A 22,495-nucleotide genomic window follows, 5' to 3' on the forward strand; every position below is an offset into this window, starting at 1 on the left:
CTCTTCAGCGTGAACTGTTCTTGCCGGGCCCCAGTACAAATCCAGTGTGGTCAGAGCTTCCCATTATTATTGGAATGACATCCATTTTTTATTCCTCCAATTTTAACTGTTAGCAACCAATGTGCAATAATTACAACAGCATGTAAACCACCAGCTTGCAAACGCTGCTCATAGAGGTAAGACAATTCAGAGATTAGTTAAGAGACAAGATTAGTTTTGAGAGAGGATACTGGGAAGATTGTAATGGTGAAAACGGTAAATAACCTAACTATCCATCATTATGGGAATTCTCAAACAAGTTGTGGCAAATTAACTTAATAGAATACCATATAGTTAAAACAAATGGAGGCTAGCCACATGTACCAATGTGCATAGATCTCCAAAACACAGATCAAATTTAAGATCGTGGTTGACTCTCAGAAGGGAGATAGGTGGCTACCACTTTATCTGTAATGTCCCATTTATTTCATTTAAAAATATAAAAGAGCAAAACGTAACATCCATTCATTCTGGCGAGTGGGTACATGAATGTTTACTGTTTTTTTTCTTTTTAAGACATTTCATAATTTTAAAATATGGGCAATTGAGTCCGTCTTTGTTTTGCCTCCCTGATATTGATATAATCTCTAGATTCGGTTTCCCGTTTCCTCACTAGCAAATGCGAGAAGGTCTGTGCTTCTCTCCTTACTCTCTTCAATAGAAACGTCTGTGAACCTAAAACCTCCCTCCTCACTCCCAATCCCACATGGGAAGGCTATGCAAACTTGGGAATGAAAATGATGTCTCCCCACATTTAGGAAAATTCCATCTCTCTCAATCCTCAATTCTTTCTTCAGAGGCAGGATGTGTACTGGAAGAACTGTCTTGGCAACAGAGACGTGGATTTATCAGCGAGTGTTAACATTCTTTTCTAAAAAGAGGATAACACCCCCGTTACCTACCTCACCTAAAACACCTACCTCACAAAATTGTAGTGAAATTTAGAGAAATCATGTCTAGTGCCTGAACAGAATCGCTATAACAATGGTAGTAATAGGATCGCATTTAGGTTCTAAATAGGCTCAGTGGCACGGTTTTTCACGCTGCAGTCCAAGTCCAAGTTGGTTTACCTTGACAACTCCCCGAGATGTGACGGAAACAATCCAGGAATGGTTGCTAGGGCGACACTCCGGTTCCGCCTCCGGGCTGGCTCGAATAGCACGCTGGGAATTGTAGTGCATAAAAGTGGACACCAACCGAGGGGGCGGGGCAGCTTCCGAAAAGGATACTATGTTTCTCATTACTGCCTCCACCGCCATCTTTTATCCTTCCCTGCTTTTGGGCCACAGAACCCAAAATGAAAACCCAGCTATGGATCCTGTTTTCCAAGCCCTCCGAAGGTACGGCTGAAGGTAGGCCAGGTGAAGCACTGAGGTGTCAAGGGCGGAGACCCGCGCAGGACCCGCGGCAGGAAGAGGAGGGGCTCCCGCCTAGGGGAAAGAGACTCCACCTCCTTACGTCACTTCCGTCAACATAGGGCGCAGTGCAGGAGACGGGTCCGGGATGTGACCCTGGCTCCAGCTGCAGCAGTAGCTTCGGCGGCTGCAGCTGCGGCGGTGGCTTCGGACGATCCGGGGTCTGTGTAGGTGGAGGACAGCACCCGATTCCCTCCTTCCTCAGGTAGGAAGTGTAAGCTGAGGCAGCCCTGTCATGGCCCCCTTTAGGCCCCTCCCACCACCCGCTCTGGCCAGTGTCGGAATCTGGGCGGTAAAGGGTCAGCCGATTGGAGAAGCACAATGAGGTGAAGTCCAGAGGGACTCCTCGTGGTCCTGCGTGGAGGTTGTGGGCTCCTGGCTCTCAGAATCAATCTGAGTAAACTGCGAGCCGCTCAGAAGGCCTTTTCGAACTGGTTCTTTGCTGCTTGGTGTACAAGAGGGATTTCAGTGTTCTTGTGTCCGAGATGTCACCGTCCCAAAACGGATACGTTTCCAGCCTCTTAGAACATCTTCGTTTAGACCGCTATTGGTTTATTTGCATTGCTTTACTTCGTAAGTTTCTTTTTGCTTTTTTGCGTGTTAGCATTACGTTCAGAGGCCAGCGTGTTTATATTGTATCATCATTTCATACAGAGCCTTGCCTCTTTGGAGAACTTTGGCTGTTTTTCTGAAGTTCTGTATCGTTTGTGTTGCATGCTGAAACAACCTCCAAATATCTGTTACTAAAAGTGCTTCTTTAAAGGGAAAATTGTTAGCCAAGATGTCAGGGGATTTTCACTTAGTATCTGGGGTCAGGTACTGGGCGTTAGAGCCTTTCCTTGAAAACCTGTCTTTGGAGGTGTCGTAGCTCCAGTTACGACCGTTTAGTCAGCCTGAGCCCATTGAGCTCAGTGGTTTATAAAAATTCCAGGCATTGGCAAAACATCTGTTTTCATTCCAGTTAATTAATTTAGGAGGGACATCAGTGGATTTGAATCTTTTTGAACAGTCATAGCATGATTAAATGCAACTCAACATACAAAAAAGGCCTTAATGCGCCTAAGGCACTTCACAATCTGCTGAGGTAAATAGCCATATACGGGAAACTTCTCATCTTATGATACAGGAAACAGTAAGTTAAGAATTTAATATTATGCATACATAAAAAGGAAATGTAGGAGGATGTGGATGACTTAGGAAAATAAAGCTGGTTAATACATAAAGTAAGGGGAAAGTATTAGATAAACAGGTCTTACACATACTCTCTATGGAAGGGTCTGCTGTAACTTCATAGTGTACCTTTTTTTAAAAAAGATTTTATTTATTTTTAGAGAGCAGGGAATGGAGGGAGTAAGGGAGGGAGAGAAACATCAATGTGTGGTTGCCTCTCATGCGCCACCTACTGGGGACCTGGCCCACAACCCAGGCCTGTGCCCTGACTGGGAATCAACCCTTGACACTGGTTTGTAGGCAGGCGCTCAGTCCACTGGGCCACACCAGCCAGGGCCATAGTGTAACCTTTTTGGTATTAGCAAAACTAAACATACATAATAAAGTCCCATGTTTCCATGGACATAGGTAGTTCCAGGCCCTGGCTGACGTGGCTCAGTGGGTTGGGCATTGTCCCACAAAGCAGATCACCAGTTGGGTTCCCGGTCAGGGCACAGGCCTGGGTTGCGGCCTGGTCCCCAGTTGGGGTGCGTGTGAGAGGCAGCCGATTCATGTTTCTCTCATACATCAACTTCTCTTCCTCTCTTCCCCTCTCTCTAAAAATAAATAAATACAATCTTTATACAAAAGTACTTACAGAATAAGTTTAATTTTACATAACTTCACTTGTTTAAGGAACTATAATAAGTATTATCCCTAGACAGACAGCGAGTTTCTGCTTGGTAGTTGAAATAAGGGTTCTAGTCACTAGTTCAAATGCAGATATCCCTGCCAATTATACATCTATTTGAATCTAGTTGGTTCTTCTAAGAATTTATTTTAGAAGGGAGATCTATAGGCCACCTGAAGCTTGACAGGCTGGGAACATCACCTGTCAAGGCTGTTTTGCTTATTTTTTATGTATTCAAAACCTTCAATAATGTAGGATTTTTGAAGGCAGTGACTTTGTCTTGCTCAGTACCTTCTACCTAATGCCCAGAATAGTGCTGGGCAACTGGATGAGAGTTAATATTTGTGGGATGAGTGAATACAGAACATGGTGAAAAAAAATTTGTTTGATAAACAATTTGTTTTAAGGCTTCTGTGTACAAGTAAGGTAGATTCAATTTAAGGCGTCCTTATTCTTACTCTAACAACCTCTGAAATTCTTGATTTTCTTTCATCCTTTGAATTGGGTATTTGAGCCTTTTTCATTTTGGAGTGTTATAGCATACATGTATAATTTTGCTGTTTTTCTTTAGGTCTTAAGAAGCTGGCTTGAAATAATGGAGGAGCGGAAAGTGAAGAGGAGGAGTCCTAAGTCTTTTAGTGCCCATTCTACTCAGGTTGTTAATGCCAAAAAAAATGCCATTCCAGTTAGTAAAAGCACAGGGTTTTCAAATCCTGCATCACAGTCAACTTCGCAGCGACCAAAGTTAAAAAGGTAAGTTTTTTCTTTCGTAGTATCACAGCAAAATGCTATTAAAGTAAATACTCAATCCTGTGATTCTGATAACATTTTTTTCTCTTGATTTTAAAACAGTTCAGACACATATGTGATTTAGAAAAAAAATTTAGAAAGCTTAAAGTGTATGTATAGAGATTAGTGCAAAATGAATGGTTTAAAGGTCCTTACTTTGTCCCATATTAAAATAAACAGAGCAAGAAAACTTGTACACAAAGTTGATGAGCTAGCCACAGTGGGATAAAGATGGGTGTATATAATTTTTGTTTAACTAAGATGAGTTTTCGTGCTTTGGTAATTTATATATTTTTTAAAGTGTGGTTTCATTGCTTTTGTAGAAATGTCTATTTTAAAAATTCAAATGGAAGAATTCAGAGCAGAAATTTAAAACACTAAAATTTCATCATCTAGAAATAATCATTAATATTTGGTGAACATCATGTGTCTTCAAACTCTAAAGGAAACAGGAATGACAAGTTTAAATGTGATATACACTACTGTTGCATATGGGTGGTTATTTTATAGTATTAAACATTTGGAAAGCAAGATAACATTTTTTCAGAGAAAAAGCATTTCATAATCTTAATTCTTTTCCTATTTACAATTAAATTAACTTACTTCCAATTGCAAGTTCTTCGTGGAGAGTCAGTTAAGGAAGGAATGCTTGTAGCTCTAGCCACTGGGTTTCTACAAAGGAAAAGACGAGATTCTTGCCTTGATGATGGCCTCACCCTCAGAAGTAACAAAAGGGACATAGTCAGAGACACTGGAAAGGAACATTCCCGTAAGGATTAAATGATAAACAAGAGTTGTGAGGTTTCCTTTTAATGAGTTATATTGGAAAGGAGTTTTCATTCTGGCTGAGTTTAATTTAGGGTCAAATTTGAATATGGTTATGGTTGGAGGAAAAAGAAAGCCAAGAATAGATTTTACAGGTAATTACTCCTTTTACTAAATTTTTATAGCAGTTTACATATACCTCATTGCCATTTTCTACCTCGTACTCCTTTTTTCCTACCCTCCTCTAGAAGGAGGGGAGCTATATTAATAATCCTAATGTGTCAGGCAGTACTTACAGCGGGGCTCTGCGTCTGGAACGATTATAATGGCTTTCTTTTGTTGTTGAATTACTTTAATATAAAATGAGACAGTGTGACATGATCAAAAACACTGAAATAGAATAAACAGGTTTTTATTTTCTTTTTGGATAAAACTTCTGGTATAAAAGAAAAGGTATGTGCTAAAACCTTATATTCTATAGTGGTTTATCTCAGACTTTAATGGGAATACGGATCTCTCCAGGATCTTTGTAAAATGCAGATTCCAAATCAGTTAGTCTGGGATAGGGCTTCAGATAAGCATTTCTAATTAGCTCTCAGGTGACGTGGATGCTATAGGTCTTAGACGGCATTTTGAGTGGCAAGGTACTAAATAATGATATGTATGCCTAACATGAATATAAGATGCAGATCTTGCTTTGTGAAGAGCTGTTGCTGACCTACTGTCTACGGCCTATATGTTCTAACTTGATTTCTTGTTAAGGGTATTAGTTTCTTTCTTGCTGCGCCCTTCCCCACACCCACCATACAGCCTGTTTATCTTATCTTTCTTGTGGTGAGTGCACTCACAGAAAAGATGTCATCATGCAACATTACAGGAAAGTTAATTGAGTACTGAATATATTTCGGGATCTGTAGTACATGTTGGAGTTATACAGATAATATTCAACCCCTTCTTCCATTTTTGCCTGGCGAACTACTTTTTCTTTAAGGCTTCACTCACATACCACCTTTAGGAAGTTTTCTGTGGCTACCCCCGGGTTGAGTGACCTGCTCTTTCTCTGTTCCCACATCACTCAAGTGTTGAGAGCCTGACATATACTGTAGTAGATATGTGTAGTAAGAACTAATCTAGTCTAGGGGTTCTGCAAAGGCCTTCGGAGGGAGTAGCATTCAGCCTGACACTTGCAGGATGTGTGGGAGGTAGCCTGACAAAGATGGCCGTAAGGAGAAGGACACTAATGTAGGCAGAGGATTAGCATGAAGATGGGTAAGAGAGTGGAATTCTAGGAGGCAGAGATTCAGAAAGTCTAGAGGATAGGTGGACAAGAGAGGATGGGGTTTCTGAAGGATATTTTATGCAGCAGGCAGTGCAAAGGTACTGAAGGGTTTGAATTAAGTAAATTATATGCTCTGATTTTACTTCTTGAAAAGTTGACTTGGCTGCTCTGTGGGGAGGCAGGGGGATCAGAAACAACACACAGAGAGAGGAAGACCAGCTAGGGAGGTGTTGGAGTAGTTCGGTCCAGAGATAGGGTGGTGGCAGTGGAGAAGAGACAACTACAAAGATTAGAGCTATTTCTGTGGTTACTATTGACTAGACTTCATGACTGCATGTGGGGGCCATAGGAAGGTGGAGGAGTCAAGGTTAGTAACAGGTTTTTAGCACTCCATCGCATGGTAATTCGGAATTGATGTGTCTTTCTTTCTCCTCAGACTGGGTGCTCTTCCATGACTGATGTCATGTGCCTCGCTGTATACCCAGTACTGGGCACGGTGACAACTACAGAGTTGGGGCTCCACACCGCCTGATGAATGACCGATTGTTCATTAAACAAATAGGGTGTAGTTTAGAAGGGAAAGGTATATGTACTGAGAAATAAAATATGAAACAGGATAGTAAAAGTACTAATTCTCTTTTTAGTTTTTTGTTGTCCAAAGAATTGGCATATTGTATAAATAAATTAATCAAACTTTTTATATACCTTAAGTAGTTATGTTTTATACATTTCTTTGAGATTTTCACAACCTGTTCTTTTGGTTTCTGGGTTCAACTACTGGTTTTATTTAATATTGAATTTGTTCCGATTTCTTGTTTTTAAGGGAAATTCCATTTAATTCACAAATTTTGCTTAACCTAGAACAGTCTGAACATAATCATCTCTTTTTAAAGGCAGTTAAATGCAATTGATTTTTAAACTGCATCTTATTTGCAGAGTGATGAAAGAGAAGACGAAACCTCAGGGCGGAGAAGGAAAAGGTGCGCAGTCGACTCCGATTCAGCACTCCTTTCTCACCGATGTCTCAGACGTGCAGGAGATGGAGAAGGGGCTTCTCAGTCTCTTGAATGACTTCCACTCTGGAAAACTTCAAGCATTCGGTAAGCAATAGATGTTTGTGTACGCCATTTTTCCTTTGGAGATGTTTACATCCTGCTTTCTGCATGTATTTTGCTACTCCTTTTAAAAGTGTCATTTTCTTTTGTTAAAAAAGTCCAGAGGCAGAAAATGCAGTCATCTTAGATTTCATTTGTCAATTCAGTTGTACTACTGAGTATACAATTGAAAATACTACATTGTGTTTCTCATGCTTCATAACATTTACATGCTTCATGAAATATTCATTTAGTATGAATATTTTCATATATATTTCTTTTTTTCTTTTTCTTTTTTTTCATATATATTTCTTAAAGAAGGAATATGTAATTGGTTGGGAAAGGATTTGTGAAGTCTTTAATGACTCTTAATTTTATTGAGATTATTACAAAGTATTGGATCACTTGATTCAAATGACAGTTGTCAAATTGGAGATGATTAGATGATGCTACTGCTTCTATATATATTACTACAGAAAAAAGATACCTTCTTTCCCTAAAGAATATTTATTGAAAGTCTTTCATATATGATTTGTTTAGTGCCCGTGGTCATTTCTTAGATTGTTATTGTTTTCCTGGTCAGAAATTTGATTTATTATGTTTAGAAAATACGCAATCATTAACAAACTAATTTATAAAAGAAGATAATTTCTCTTGCAGCACTGTAGAGTTTAAAAGCATTTCCTCTAGGCGGATAGTTAGAACTGTCTTAATCTTTATTAATGTTCTGGAATGTTCCCCCAGGAAACGAATGTTCCATTGAACAGATGGAACATGTTCGGGGAATGCAGGAGAAATTAGCTCGCTTGAATTTGGAGCTGTATGGGGAGTTAGAGGAACTTCCTGAGGACAAGAGGAAAACAGCTAGCGACTCCAATCTGGACAGGCTTCTGTCTGATGTAAGTGTAGTTCTTGTTCTTCATTCTTTTCTTAGTAAATATTTTTATTGACATAAAATTTACTGTTATAACTATTTTAAAGTATACAGTTCAGTGCTTTTTAGTATATTCACAGTTGTGCAGATATCACCACTGTCTAATTTCAGAACGTGGTCATCACTCCAAAAAGAAATCCTGTACCTCTCAGTTCTCCCCACTCCTCACCCCTGGCAACCACTATTCTCCCTTCTGTCTCTATGAATTCGCCTATTCTGGACATTTCATATAAGTGGCATCATACAACATGTGGCTTTTCGTTAGGATTCTTTCACTTATTGTAATGTTTTCAAGTCTCATCATGTTGTTCTGTATTCTTTTTTTAGAGAAATTATAGTCCAAAGAAATTATACATACATTTTCTGAGAATGCTGGCAAATCTTAAAGCGAAATAATTAGCTTCTATACATATATGATAAGAACTTAAGATATAGAAAATTGTATGTTAAAAAATCCTGACATGATTAATACATATTGCATTATTTACTCAGGGTGTTACTTTTTCTTTTTAATTATTTTATTCAATTACAGTTGTTCAATTACAGTTGTCTGCAAGGGTGGTACTTGTTTTTAAATACAGAATCACATTTGTTATTTACGGTAATTTACTACATTTCCATGTGTACTAGCTTGCTAGAGTTGCCATAACGACGCTCTGTAGACTGGGCAGTTAAATAAGAGAAATTGATCTTCTCACAGTTCTGAGACTCAAAGCTGGAGGTTAGGGTTGTGTCCTCTGAGGCCTCTCTCCTTGTCATGCTGGGTTAGGGCCCATCCTAACTACCTCATTGTAACTTAATTACCTCTTTAAAGACTCTGTCTCCAAATGCCCTCACATTCTAAGCTGCTAGGGGATAGAACTCAGACATGAATTTTGAAAGGACACAGTTCAGCCCATAATACCACCTTAGTACTTATCAACTCATATCACTTCTCATACAGGAAATGTTAAATTTGCCTCTGAATATTTTTTGGAACAAAAATTAATAAAAATTGAATTCAATGTACTTTAGTTTCAGAATAGTTTCCGTGGTCACCAATGACATTCTATTGCTTTTCTGTATCTTTTGAATAAGTAAGTGTGAGGGAAGTTACATGCCAATACTTAAAAATTTCAAGCCCATACTTTTTATTTTAAGTCTACTGTGTCCAGTGTTGCAGCTGTTTCCTTTTCCCAGTTCCTCCTAACAAATACAAGCTTAATTTGTAATACATTTAGGAGAGCAACTGCAGTGTGCTGGAAATACACTGAATTTGAAACCAGAGCGCTTTTGTTCAGTCCAGGGTCTGCTTTGTAACTTGGAGCAATGTAACATTTCTGCAACTCAGATTTTTCCCTCTAGGAGTGAATTAATTCTACCTCATACTGAAAAGTGAATGTCACGTAAAATATTTTTGTAATCCTTAAAGGTTTTAAAGATTTTGATCATTACAATGGCAATATTTATCTTTTAAAAACTATTATTAGAGATGATTATAATTATTCCTGGTTTTAAGTATACTTATGAAACCCCAGTTTTTATAATCTGGTTTAATTCTCTTCGTATATTCTTGTTTAATAAAAGCTGAAGCTACTTTATAATTCCTTTGCATAAGTGAAGTTTTCAATAGTTTTTTCTTTCATATTTTGCTTTTCCATTTAAAGAAAGCTTACATGAAAAATAATTTATTTAAAAATGTAGTTATAATATTTACTATATTTATCTGATAAAATTAAAATTAAATGTGTTTCTTTATGTTACAGTTAGAAGAACTGAATTCTTCCATGTATCCTTTGCCAAATAACAACAATGAAAAGTCTAAGTCGTGTTTTGGAAAGATGTGACTTTTAGATATAGTGGACAGAGACACCTGCTATTATTTACTAGGGCTATCTCTCTTCCCCTTTAGTTTCCAGATGGAGTTTTCTAGTTGTTTTGTTTCCTTCTGGTTTGTTGTGCTTTGCTTTATAAAAATTTTTTTAATTAAGAGACTTGAGGATTAGCCTAGTCGTCATATAAGTTATTTTGAATCTTAGATTCTGAGACTCAATGGCAGTTGGATATCCAGATATACTATGTTTAATTTAATATTATTATGTAGAATATTTAAATGCATCAGATTGAAAATTAGACACCCAGGGAATATTTACATAGCTTGTGAAATGATGTTTTCATAATTAAGTATACAAAGTGTATTATCAGACTAGCCAAGGTACATGTAAAATATTCAGGTTTGGGCATTTCAATTTAGAGCAATTATTTTAGGAACTTTTCAAAGTGTATTTTTTTTAACATAGTGATAGGCATATAGAACAATAAGAAATGATCCTACCTATGAAATAATTTCACTTGAGAGGAAAGACAGCCCCTTTGAACCAAATAATGAGATACTAGAAAGAATGCTGCAGAGTCAAGAGATTTAATTTTTGAGATTTGGTTCCACATTTTGGGAACGTAACCTTGGGAAAACTGCTCAATATCTCACTGTCCTCCGTGATATGCGTTGATTGCCACACATAGCGATGTGTGTGTGAAATTTTCCAAACCACATTATGTATATATAATGTAAATATATTTACATATATGTGTAAATTACTACTATTACTATAACAGTGCTATTAATTGCTGAATTGTACAGCAACAACAATGAAGAAGTAGGGAGGTATATTCAAATCCAGTACTAATGATTAATAGCTGATCTTTATTGAATACTTACAATTTGCCAAGTATAATATGAAGGATTTAACACACATTATCTTATTTGGGCCTACTCTTTGAAGTAGGTGGTGTTATCCTCCCCGTTTTACAGAAAGTTTTGAGAAGCCACATAAACTGTGGGGAGATGTTAAACTGTGGGTAAAGTATCATTGTCAACATGATTTAAGAAAGACTTAAATACAGGGGTAAGATATGAATTAATTAGGGGGCTCTTCTTAGAAGTAGTTCCTAGTTCTTTGTTCTTTATATTTGTTCCAAGGTTTATATTCTTTCTAGGCTTTTGACACCTAAGTATTTCCTGTCCTCTAACCTGAGTTTTTTGTTAAACACTCAGACTCACTTGTCTCACCACTTTCCTTGTTTCACCCCCCAGATACACAGGGCAGCGTGGTAGAACGTGAGAGCATGTGCTTTGGATTGCTTGGCTTAAATCTTGGTGAGCAGCTCTACAGCCTTGAGCAAAGTCTGGCCACCCTAGTTTCCTCATCGGTAATAAATGTTCTCTCCGTACTCATGCTTCCCCCTCCTAATTCCATCTCTGTCATCAGTACCTCAGTTATTTCAATCACCAAGATCATTTTAAAATCTCTCTATGACTATACCAGGTATTGCTAATCAATAATGGCACTTTTTGCCATTGATCCTGGACGTGGACATGAAATTATATGCCACCTTGTAACTACAATTAGTTGCCAGGTATCATTAGTTCTGTCTTTTATTCTTCTTTAATCCTCTACCCTCCTCACCTGATCCCATAACCTTTCAAATATCTTTTCCGACCCTAGAGCTGCACCGTCCAACGTGGCAGCCACTAGCCGTGTAGCTAGCCACTGAGCACATGCCATGTGGCTACTCTGCATTGTAAAATGCACCCCTGATTTCAAAGATTTAGTATGAAGAAAAGACAAGTACCTCAGTATCTTTATAATGACATGTTGAAATGATAATTTTTGATACATTAGTGTAAATAAAATATATTTTTAAAATTATACCTGTGCTGTGCATTATATTTCTGTTGGACAGTGCTGCTGGAGACGTTAGATGTCGCCACTAAATTGTCCGTCTTAAAACACCACTTTCATCTTGCCATTCCTATTCCTTACCAAGTTTTTTTCCTCACCATGCCAGACTTTCTAAAGGCTCTCGCTAATTTGATCACCACCTGTGCATCCTATTTTATTTTTTATTCCCACCAAGTTGGTTCTCTGATGCCCAAGAGTACATCATGTTCATGTTTACCGTGCTTTTGTTCAGGTTGTACTTCCTGCCTGGAGTTACTCTGGCCTCTCCCTTCTCCCCATCAAATAACACGGAAGCTGACCAATTCTATAAAGCATTTTGTTAGTACCTCAGACTAGCATTCTGCTTTTTTTGCATTATCTGTTTTTTATTCTATTCATTTATAGGTGTTAAATATACCTATTCTCAGCCTTACAACTGGGCAAGAATGTCTTTGATGGCGTGGCTCATGTGTATACATGTTGCAACCTCTCGCTACCAATATTGCTCTCATTTAGTTCCCCGTGTGTCCATATGATCCTTTGAACTGGGTCTTGAGAAATAGGTAGCAGGTGGATCATGTAGATGAGAAGGGAAAACGAAAGGGCAGTGATGATGAGAAGGGACTAAGATGTGCAGGAATTCCACCTGTTTCCAATTAAATAACAGCATCCTAGGAGAGGTTTTAGAGCTCTGGAGAGTTTATTTTTGACTTTTACAAAGATTGTTTTCTCAAGGATGATAAAGTGGTATTGTCTTCTCAAATGAATTTTTTAATACAGCAATTTTTTGTATTTGCTTCTAATCAGCTCCTTACCATGAAAATCATTCTAACTGCATTAAAAGAACATAGTCTTGAGCCAGTGATTTTTTTCTGAAAGTCTTCAAATCATTGTCATGGTTATAATTACCTCACTACATTTAAAAATTATCTTACCACTACTAAGTTTCTCAGTAGTGACATAGGTACTTTCCCTTTAAATATATATATATTATATATATATATATATAAAATGCCTTGATCTCTTATCCCCGGAGTGTAATGTCCAGAAGTTTAAAAGATGTACTTATTATAGAATGAAAATCTTCTTAACTGATGAATTCAGACAAAAACTCCACTTGGCAGATGCACAAGATATTCCAAATACTTCGACCAGCTAAAATGAAATGCAGTTGCTTTCTTGTGGTTTGAAGAAAAGCATCATTCTTTACTTTTCCAGCTGAATCCAGTAGCAGAATCATCCTCCACAATAAGGAATTAAAGTAATTCCAGTGCAAGTGCAATGATTGTTTTCACATACCGCTTTTAGTGAATTTGACTCGCTGTGATTCACCCTGCCTGGGGGCCTTGGCCTTGCCGAAGGCTTAATCAGGAACCATGATGCAGAGATTGTGCTGCTACGCTTACTATTGTTGCCTTTTGGGGTTATACTTGAAATGTGTTGTGCTAAATGTCGTCCATTGGGCTGAAGCATTTTCCCTGGAGCTCACCAAACTTACTCCACTGTTGATCCTAAGTTGATGATGCGCAGGTGTTTGTGGCGGCCCAGCTTCAGTTTACAGCAGACAATCAGTACGCACGCTGGTGTGTGTTCCAGTGGCCAGTGATAACAAAATGTTAAATGAGTAGTTGTGAAATTTGCTATTTTTAATAAAGTGATTGTTTTACATTTGTCTCTACTGTTTGCTTTGAAGAAACCCGTAGCCTTCAGTCTGGGAATACGAGTTCAATTCTCAGCAGTGAACTGTGCTCACGACACTTGAAGTTCTGTGGCTTTTCTGCAAACGCTGCGCCTTGTGCGCACTTAACTGTGGGTGTGATGAAGAGAGCTTGGGCTTTAACATCAGACCCGGTCTGAACCACACTCTGCTCCTTAGCTTTGTGTCCATGCACGTTTACCCAGTTTACCTGGGTTTAATTTTTGTTTTTATGTAGAAAAAGAGGTTAATAACCAACTCCTGGTGACTGTTATGGGGAAGCACAGAAGTGTGTACCGAGATGCCTAACACAATAGTCAACACCAGTCATGTCCAACAGACGTTAGCTTTCTCACCCTTTTCAAATAGCTTGATTGAAATACCCATATACTGTAGAACTGACCATTTTCAAGTGTGTAATTCAGTGGTTTTTAGTATATTCAGAGAGTCGTGCAGCTACCACCATAATCTAATTCATCGTCCCCAAAAGAATCCCATTAGCAGTCACTCCCCACCTTTCCAAATCCCCCTGCACTTGGTAAGCAGTAATCTACTTTCTGTCTCTATGGATTTGCCTGTTCTGGACATTTTCTACAACTGGAATCATATTCCACAGTCTTTTGTGACTGGTTTCTCTTACTCAGTGTGATGCTTTCCAAGTTCACTCACGTAGAGTGTATCAGTGCTTCATCTCTTTTCACAGCCAAATCATATTCCATTGTATGGATGTACCACATTTTGTTTACCAATTCACATGCTCCATTGCCCTCACCGGGGAGAAAAGACCTCCATGCTCCTGCCTGCTTGTTTCCAAGTACCGACTTGGGGGCGGGGAGAGTGGGGGACCCACTGAATGATAGTAAACAAATCTCTTTGTTTTAGTAAATTTGGGAATTCAGAGTTAAAAGAATTTTGATGAATTTAATCAGTCTTTTTAATATCCCTTTAAAAAATGAGGTTACTAGAACATGAAATACAACCTGGGAAGGTTTCTGTTGGGTTGGGACCATGGGATTGGGGGTGGGGTGGAGAAGGCACTCTGGGGTGGGACAGAGTAAAAGCCAACCACCCTGTGACATGTTTTTCTTGGATGGGTCCTGAGATAAAGCAGAAGCTGCTTCCTGTGGATTAGTGACAGAGCAGCAGGCTGGCCTTGTTTATTCATTTGTCTTCTGTGCCAGGGGACCTCATGTGGGTCCCAGGTAACAAAATTTTAACATCTAATTTGTATTCTTTTACACAACTTAAACATGTTGAAGGCAACAGGAAAAAAAAAGTAGGTGCCTGGCTTAGAATAAAATGTATTATATGTTGCATATTCCTTGTAGATAAATTTTCATTACAGGTGAGTTTTAAAAAATACTACCAGAGCAAACCAACTTCCAGACTTCTTAAACTTGTTTATTTACAGAAAATTAGATCATACTGTCAATCACATGGTTCTCTAACCTGCTTCCTATGAATATTTGTCCATGGTGGTAACTATTCATCTACATGGGGAAGAAAAAAAGCTTAAAGGCTTCACAATAACTATTTAAAGACATTTTTACCAGAATCATTAGAAACCAACTAGGAAGGGTGCTTTTGGGTTTTGGTTTTGTATAATTATAAAATTGACAATAAGTATAAAATATTCTGAGGATTTCCTGAAGATAAGAAACCCCACCTTTCCCATCCCATGGCCTTAAAATCGCTAGCTTTCTCTGAGACCAAACAAATGATGGCTTCGGTATCCAGGAGTCCGGCAGCCTGGCGTCTCACCGCGGCTTCTGGGCACTCACTGCAAGGAGAGCCCGGTGGTCACATGGGTCCCCGCCCAGACCGGCTGACCCAGGTAAACAAGGACCCTCCCCGAGGAGCAGGGGCACTGCGCAGGGCCCTGTTTTCTGGTCGCTGTGGAGATAGGGCGGGGTCACCTCCATGCTCTCACCCCAGGCTACAACAGAGGTCTCGCTCCCATTTTCGATACACGGTCCCAAGAGGTGGCAGCTGCTGGGCACCGGGTCTCTCGGCCACCTCCCCGAGGTAAAGCTCTTGGCTTCTGGGCCTCATCTTTTGCTTGGAACACCACGGGCACAGTGCCCGGGCTAGTTTAGTTTCCCCATGCAGCATCGGGATGACCCTAGGCAGCGCTGAGCCAGGGCACTGTCTCAATGACCTTGGACAACCTGAGCTGCTGCGGAATTATCCAAAACTGAAATGGCGCTGGGGAGAGACAAAACAATCTCATCAGGGACAGGTTTGAGTTAGGCTGCGGCGGGTAAACGCCAGCCTCCCCCGGAGCACGCATTTAGGGTGGACAAAAAAAAAGTCAAGTTATGGGGCACTGTGGAAAACACTGATTTTCATAGGACTCCAAAGTGACCTACACCATCAAACTCTCTCCATCTGCCAGTTCTCACCCGCTTTCCTAGCCTGGAGTCCAAAACGCAGGGAGGGGAGTGGAGAGGGGAGGGTGTCCCTTACCCTCTATCCCAAATGAGTGCCCCAGAGGAGGTAAGGGTCAAGCCCAACTCAGAACCGAGGCAATGCAGAGATCCTTTTGTTTCTCCCCAGGGTCACTTCAGTCTTTTAGAAAATTGTGAAGCTGCTCAGGTTCTCCAAGGTCAAGGGTGGGGAGGCCAGTGCTCTGCCTGGGAGGGTAGTGAAGGAGAAATAGTATCTACGGCAAATACAGTTTGTGGTTATAATTGTACAGCTCTGAATTAATATGCTGAGATTTGATGAACAGGACAATAATTAAACTGTGCTACTTAGAAATATTTATCTTTTTAGAAAGTACTTAGGCTGCACTTCATAAATCTTTCCATAAGTATCAGACCCGAATATCCAGACATCATCTCTATTAAAGTTCGGAACAACCTAGGCAATTGTTTTCAGGCCCATCTTGACATTTGTGCACCTCAGGAACCTCAAAAATCATGCTCAAAATTATTTCAGTGAGAGAAAAGAGGAGTTAGGCATTTGAAAATTTTAGAGCAACAAAACTGGTTATGTTTCCCGAATGAATTTAAATAGTACAGTTGCTTCTTGTTATGGCTTTAATTTTATATCTTTAAACTGAGCAAATTCAGCATTTGATTATGTCCAGTTTCCGCTAAGTATGGCATTTCCTATCACCTCCTATGCTTTCCAATAACACAGATTTCCTCAAAGTGTGCTATTACTTTCATTGCATTTGTGCACATAAGAAAAATTATCAGTTTGTGTTCAGATTGAGTCATGTTTTTACATGCCCTAAATAGGATGTTTTATATTACTGGAATAGTTTTTAATTTCTGTTTTTTTCACTAATCACATGCATTTTTCTTTTAGTCTGTCCCCCCCTTCCCAACCCCCTGCAATCTTTAGAACCAGATTACCTCTTGGGAGGCATATTTAAAGGGTTAATTTTTTTTTTCTCCACCCCTAGTAGTTTATTCCTTCTTCATGCTTTAGGAGGAAGCCTTGCTAATAGATTTTTTCAATGCATAGAATTTAAAAGTTTCTCAAGGAAGAAATGCCAGGTACACATTTCTAAAGGTACTAGAAAATAACCAAGACTGCCATATTTTAAACACAATTCGCAATCAGTATTCTTGCCCCAGAGTGAATTTTCCCCTACCCGTAAGCACCCTAAAATAATTCTCTTTCTTCTAATTCACTAATGTCATGAAAGAAGAATCAATCAGATCTACCTAATCATTCATTTCTAAGCTCATTTTTACCATATAACTCATTGAACACAATGATGGAAATTACTAATAAGAATATCACGTAAGTTGATAAATTGTCACAGTGGTGACACAATTGTCAAATCCTAATAATCAGGGAAGGAACCCGGCTTTTTCTTAGCTAGTAATTTGCTTTTCAGCTCTTGAATTTGGAAAATTGGTAATGTGAACAATTATTCCTTTACTCAGCAAAGAATATGCATCAAAGGCCTACTTGTGGGCGGCGCTATGCAGTAGGCAGCTTCTACAATGGCTCTCAATGACCCCAGCTTCCTGGAGTCCAGGCCTTGTGAATCCTTCCCCTCAAGTGTGCGCTGGACTTGCTTCTAATGCAGAAGAGGCAAACTTCTCTTTAAAGGGCCAGGTAGTAAATATTTTTGGCTTCGTGGGCCATATGGTCGCTTTTCCAATCACTCAACTCCGCTGTTGTAGTTATGAGACTAGCTGTGTTCCAATAAGACTTAATTTACAAAAATGGATGGCAGGCACTTACGGCCTATGACCCTGTTTGTTGACCCCTGTTCTGACTAATCAAAAGTGATGGTATATCACTTCTGAGACCATGTTACACAAAGACTCTGGCTTCCGTCCTGTCTACCCTCTCCTGCTCTTTCACTTGCTTGGTTGTCATTTTCTGAGCTAAGCTATGCAGAAGCCCTCATAGGAGCGGAGCCTCCAGCCAACAGCCAGCCAGGAACTGAGGTCCTGGTCCTGATAGGCTGTGTGGAACTGAATTTACCAACAACCACTTTCATAAGCTTAGAAGTGGATCATTTCCCAGTCCAGCTTTGGGATGACTTCAGCCCCAGGTGACACCTGGATCGTGAGAGAGCCTTGAGCCAGGGGACCCAGTTCAGCCATGCCTTGACTCCTGACAGAAACTGTGAGATGATAATGCTGGTTTTTTGAAGCCACTAAGTTTTGGGGCTATTTGTTACACAGCATCAGATAACTACACCAGATAACCAATACACACTATGATGAGCAATAGAAATGCTGCGCAGTATTTCCTCCTCTTGAAAATATTAAATATTAAAGTTTCAAAAACATCTTACAAAAAGAAACATGTTTAATTTTGTTCAATGAAGCCCTTCCCAAGCATATTGAATCATGGATTCTGTTTTTCTGAGAATGTCCTATTGATACCTTATGGGGCTACTATTTGGAAAAATATAAAATGCTTGAATATGAAAAGAAATCATGCCATTTAAAGAAGTAGTGATTGCCAGGATGCCATTTCTCCCTAGTCAGCAATGTTGACATCTTAGATAATGAAGATAATCCTGTGGAAATTTATATCTCTATCCATATCTATATTTATTTTATATATATATATACACACACACACACCCCTATATATGATATACTGCACACTAGCCATGTTTGGCTTATTATGTAACTCAGTACTTTCTTAACATGAAAGATAATAATTTTGAGAATTTGCTAAATAAAAATCCCTTATGTTGGCTCTTGGAGGGATTTCACATAGCAACAGCTGGGCATCTTATGAAACTAAGGATTTGTTTTCATTTAATGTTGATTCAGAAGTATTTAATTTCCCACATTGCCATGAGGTTTTTATCTGAACCACATATTATTACACTACAGTTTGACAAGACACATCACCACCTTGCTTTACACATGAGGAGGCTGATGCTCAGAAACTAAATTATTTGTAAAGCTTCAATTTGGGGGGGGGGGCAGATCAAAGGAGGGATCCAAATGTGGTACTGCCATACTGCCCTTGTAATATTTCTAAAGTTGTTCCTACCATGGTATAAGCTTTTCCAATATATTCTTTTTCAAAACGTGCTTCCATCTTATTGATGTGTAGTAAGAGTAGACGCACTGGAAATTTTGTCTTATTCTCAAATTCTTCTGGCTCTCTAATAAAGTTTTCTCAGCTACTCCAGGCCCCATTTTTCCTCCTTGGAATTTATAGCAACAGACAGTTGCCTAGAAACTTAGATGCTTTCTGATGCTTGAATCCCAGCTAGAATTTCACTGACAAGTGGTCAGTGAATTTGAGTTTTAATATCTCCAGTAATAGACATAACCTTCTGAGACAGCGGAAGCTGCTGAAGCAGTGGTTTTCCCACACAGATTCATCCAAAATCTGTCTCTCTGACATCATCCGCTGTTCCTAAGTTTGTCTTCTGGGGATTCACAAACCATATGTAACTGATTTTATATTTAAAAAAAGCTTTCAGATAGCTAATGTGTGTGTGTGAGAGAGAGAAAGGGGCTCTATTTCTTTTCTCTTTTTAAAACAGATACTCTGCTTTCTGTAAGGGGAAGGATCCACCTCTTTCTCTTTGATTTATCATTTTATCAGTGTTCATGTATACATGAGTCCATTGGGGACTTTCTCTGTTGCTCTCCTTCTTTTGATGTCTGTCTCCAAACTAACACCATGTCATCTGCTTACTCCAGCTTTGTAGTGAGTCCTGATGTCTACAAACACATCTCCCTCCCTTATTCTTCCAGACTGTTTTGACTGTTTTTGGCTCTTTAACTGTCTATAAATATTTTAGAATCAGCTTTTCAGTTACACAGACACGTACAATCTCTCTTGGGATTTTTCACTGAGATTGAATTGAATCTGTAGATCAATTTGAAGAGAAATAATCTCTTCATTCTTCTGAGTCTCTAATTCATGAATAAAATATATCTCTTCACTTATTTAAATCTTTAAAATGTTTTTCAATAAAGTTTATACTTTTCTTCAAAAAAGTTTGTACTTCTATTTTTGCTAAATAATTCATAGTTTTTAATTTTGTTGTAAATGGCATCTTTTCTAAAACATCTTGGTTGAAAGAGAAGATATAGAAAAATATTCAAATCATAGGTGTAGAACTCAATGAGTGACAAAGTGTCTCGCCTGGGCTCCCCCCACTAGATCAGTACCAGTGCCTCAGAATCACACCTCTCCTGTCGCTCCTTGTCATCAGCCTCTTGTTCCTCCCCAAAGGTAACCACCATCCTGACTTCTAACACTATAGTATAGAACTTTGTATAAATTAAACCATACAAAATGTATTCTTTTGTCCCAGCTTGTCTTGTTTAATGTCTTATGGGTGTGAGTCCTACATAGTTTTGTATGTAGCAGCAGAGTGCTAGTGGATGTAGAGCACTCTAGTCCACGAATATATGACAACAGTTATCCTTTCAACTGTAGGCGGATGCTTGGGCTTTTTCCAGTGTGAACACATCTGATGCAGCTGTGAATATTGTTATGGATTTGTCTGGTTCACGTGTCCACGTGTTTCTGTTGGGTCAAGTGTATGCACATGTTCAACTTTAGGAACTAATGCCAAACGGTTTTTCAACGTACTTGTATCACAGCAGCTGCATGTAAGAGTTCTGCATGCACACGACACATGGCTTCATCAGTCTGTGCTGGACAGCAAACCATCCCGACCTTGAGTAGCTTGAAACAAGAACCATTATTTTTCACAATTCTTTGGGTTGGCTGGCCTTACCCCGGCAGTTCTTTTGCTTCCTGTTATAGTCTGGGCTCACCCATGGGGTTGCATTTACCTAGGAGATCAGTTGGAATGGGATACCTAAGCTGGCTTCATTCACACATCCGGGGCATTGGCTAGGGTGGCTCAAACAGGTGGGGGCTGGCTCAACCTCACTCTGTCTGCGTGGTCTCTCATCACTCAGTCATCCATCCCAAGCTTATTTATTTGCCATCAGCTAGATCTCAGGAGTGCAAAAATAGAAACTGCTGATCTTCTTAAGGCCCAGACTCAGAAGTCCCACATCTTCACCTCCACAACATCCTCCTGGCTGAAACAAGGCACCGCTAGTACAGGTTCCTGAAGTCAATGTCATGTGCTCATGTTATGCTATGACAATGCTCTCCTTCCAGGTACCAATTTCGCATCAGTTGTTATTGCTGAATAACAAGTCACCCAAAATTTAGTGGCTTAAAACAATAAGTATTATTTCTCATGACTCTGAAGGTCAGCTGGGCCCAACTGGTTAGTTGCCCTGCCCCCTAAGTGGCTCTCTAGAATCTTCCTTTCCCCGCTGCTCTGCACTACCACCTTTGTCATGAAGCAGCTGTCCGTATATGTGAGTCTGTTTCATTGATCCTTTCAGTTTATCTGTCTGTTTTCGTGCCAATATCTCATGCTCTCATTTACACCAGCTTTGCAATAAGTAAGTCCTGATACCATGTAGAGTCAGTCTTACCACTTTGTTCTTCTTGAAGCTGCCTTTAATATTCTTGCCCCTCTGCATTTCCATACACTTTTTATAATGAATTTGTCAAATACACAGACACACACACTGTACCTGCTGGTTTTGACTGAGGTTGTATTGAGTTGTAGGTTAGTTTGGTAGAACAAACATCTATAGAGATATGTACTCTTGATTAGATCTTTAAAATGTTCTGTTGATGAAATATTTAGTATTTTATGTGGAATACTTGTCCTTCTTTGCTTTCAGTTGGATTTAATTTTTTTTACAAATGGTATATTGTTGTTTGATAATGGTCTGTTGTTAGTAAACAGAAATCCAGATTGTGCTTAATGTTTTCCTTTTGTGCAATGACCTTGCTAAGCTTCTGCATTAAGCCTGACAATTGATCTGTAGATTCTTTAGTATTTTCTACATACAACTATGCCATTAATAAATAATGATATTTTTTCTTTTCCATTATTATACATTGTGTTTTATTTCTTTGCTTTATTATTTGGACAGAATCTCAAGAATAATGTTGAATAAAGATGGTAGTAGCAATCAGAGGGAAAGTTTCAACATTTCTCTATTAAATTTAATGTTTGTTATGTTTCCAAATATGTACTTATTTGGATTAGGAAGTTCCCTTCAAGTCATAGTTTGCTAAGATTTTTTTTGTTTTAATGGACATTGAAGCTTATCAAATTTACTTTTTGTATCTATTGAGATTATCACATAATTTTCTTCTTTATTTTGTTAATGATGAGAAAAGAACATTGATTCTGTAATATCAAACCAAATTCTCATTCCAAGAACAAATCCACTTTGGTGGTAATACATTACTTTTTTTATACATTGTTGGATTTGGTATTCTGATACTTTCATCAGGATTTTTGCATCTATATTTATAATAATAAACCTATAATATTCATCTTTTGGAAGGTCCTTGTTGAGTTTTGGTAACAAGGTTATGCTGACTTCATAAAAGGATTTGGTAATAATTTCCACATTTTCTGTTCTCTGGAAGATTTTGCATAAG

General features: G+C 38.8%; 2 protein-coding genes across 8 annotated transcripts in view; both read left to right on the forward strand.

Moving 5' to 3' along the window:
* Window positions 1-1,502: 1,502 nt before the first annotated feature.
* On the forward strand, window positions 1,503-13,526 carry CCDC28A (coiled-coil domain containing 28A). Of its 2 annotated transcripts, none has more exons than XM_024551911.3 (6): window positions 1,503-1,659; window positions 3,866-4,047; window positions 7,064-7,227; window positions 7,966-8,120; window positions 9,901-9,923; window positions 12,961-13,526. In XM_024551911.3, the coding sequence occupies exons 2-6, from the start codon at window positions 3,890-3,892 to the stop codon at window positions 13,013-13,015; spliced, it is 555 nt and encodes a 184-aa protein (XP_024407679.1). In that variant the 5' UTR covers window positions 1,503-1,659; window positions 3,866-3,889; the 3' UTR covers window positions 13,016-13,526. The 2 variants fall into 2 exon arrangements, with proteins under 2 accessions (XP_024407679.1, XP_024407677.1); XM_024551909.4 differs by lacking the exon at window positions 1,503-1,659 and adding an exon at window positions 1,756-2,027.
* A 1,918-nt stretch (window positions 13,527-15,444) lies between these two features.
* Window positions 15,445-22,495, forward strand: part of ECT2L (epithelial cell transforming 2 like) — a 75,907-nt gene continuing 68,856 nt past the window's right edge. For 4 of the 6 annotated variants that reach the window (XM_071219621.1, XM_053914126.1, XM_071219619.1 and 1 more), the window contains exon 1: window positions 15,492-15,577. Coding sequence is in view for 1 of the 6 variants with exons in the window: in XM_053914132.1 (XP_053770107.1) it covers window positions 15,473-15,577 (105 nt within the window). In the remaining 5 variants the exon portion in view is untranslated. Of the gene's footprint in view, window positions 15,578-22,495 lie in introns of all 6 variants that reach the window. The other 2 variants (XM_053914132.1, XM_053914125.1) reach the window with 2 other exon arrangements.

Source organism: Desmodus rotundus, chromosome 11 (assembly GCF_022682495.2).
Source record: "Desmodus rotundus isolate HL8 chromosome 11, HLdesRot8A.1, whole genome shotgun sequence".
NCBI classification, from domain to species: Eukaryota; Metazoa; Chordata; class Mammalia; order Chiroptera; family Phyllostomidae; genus Desmodus; species Desmodus rotundus.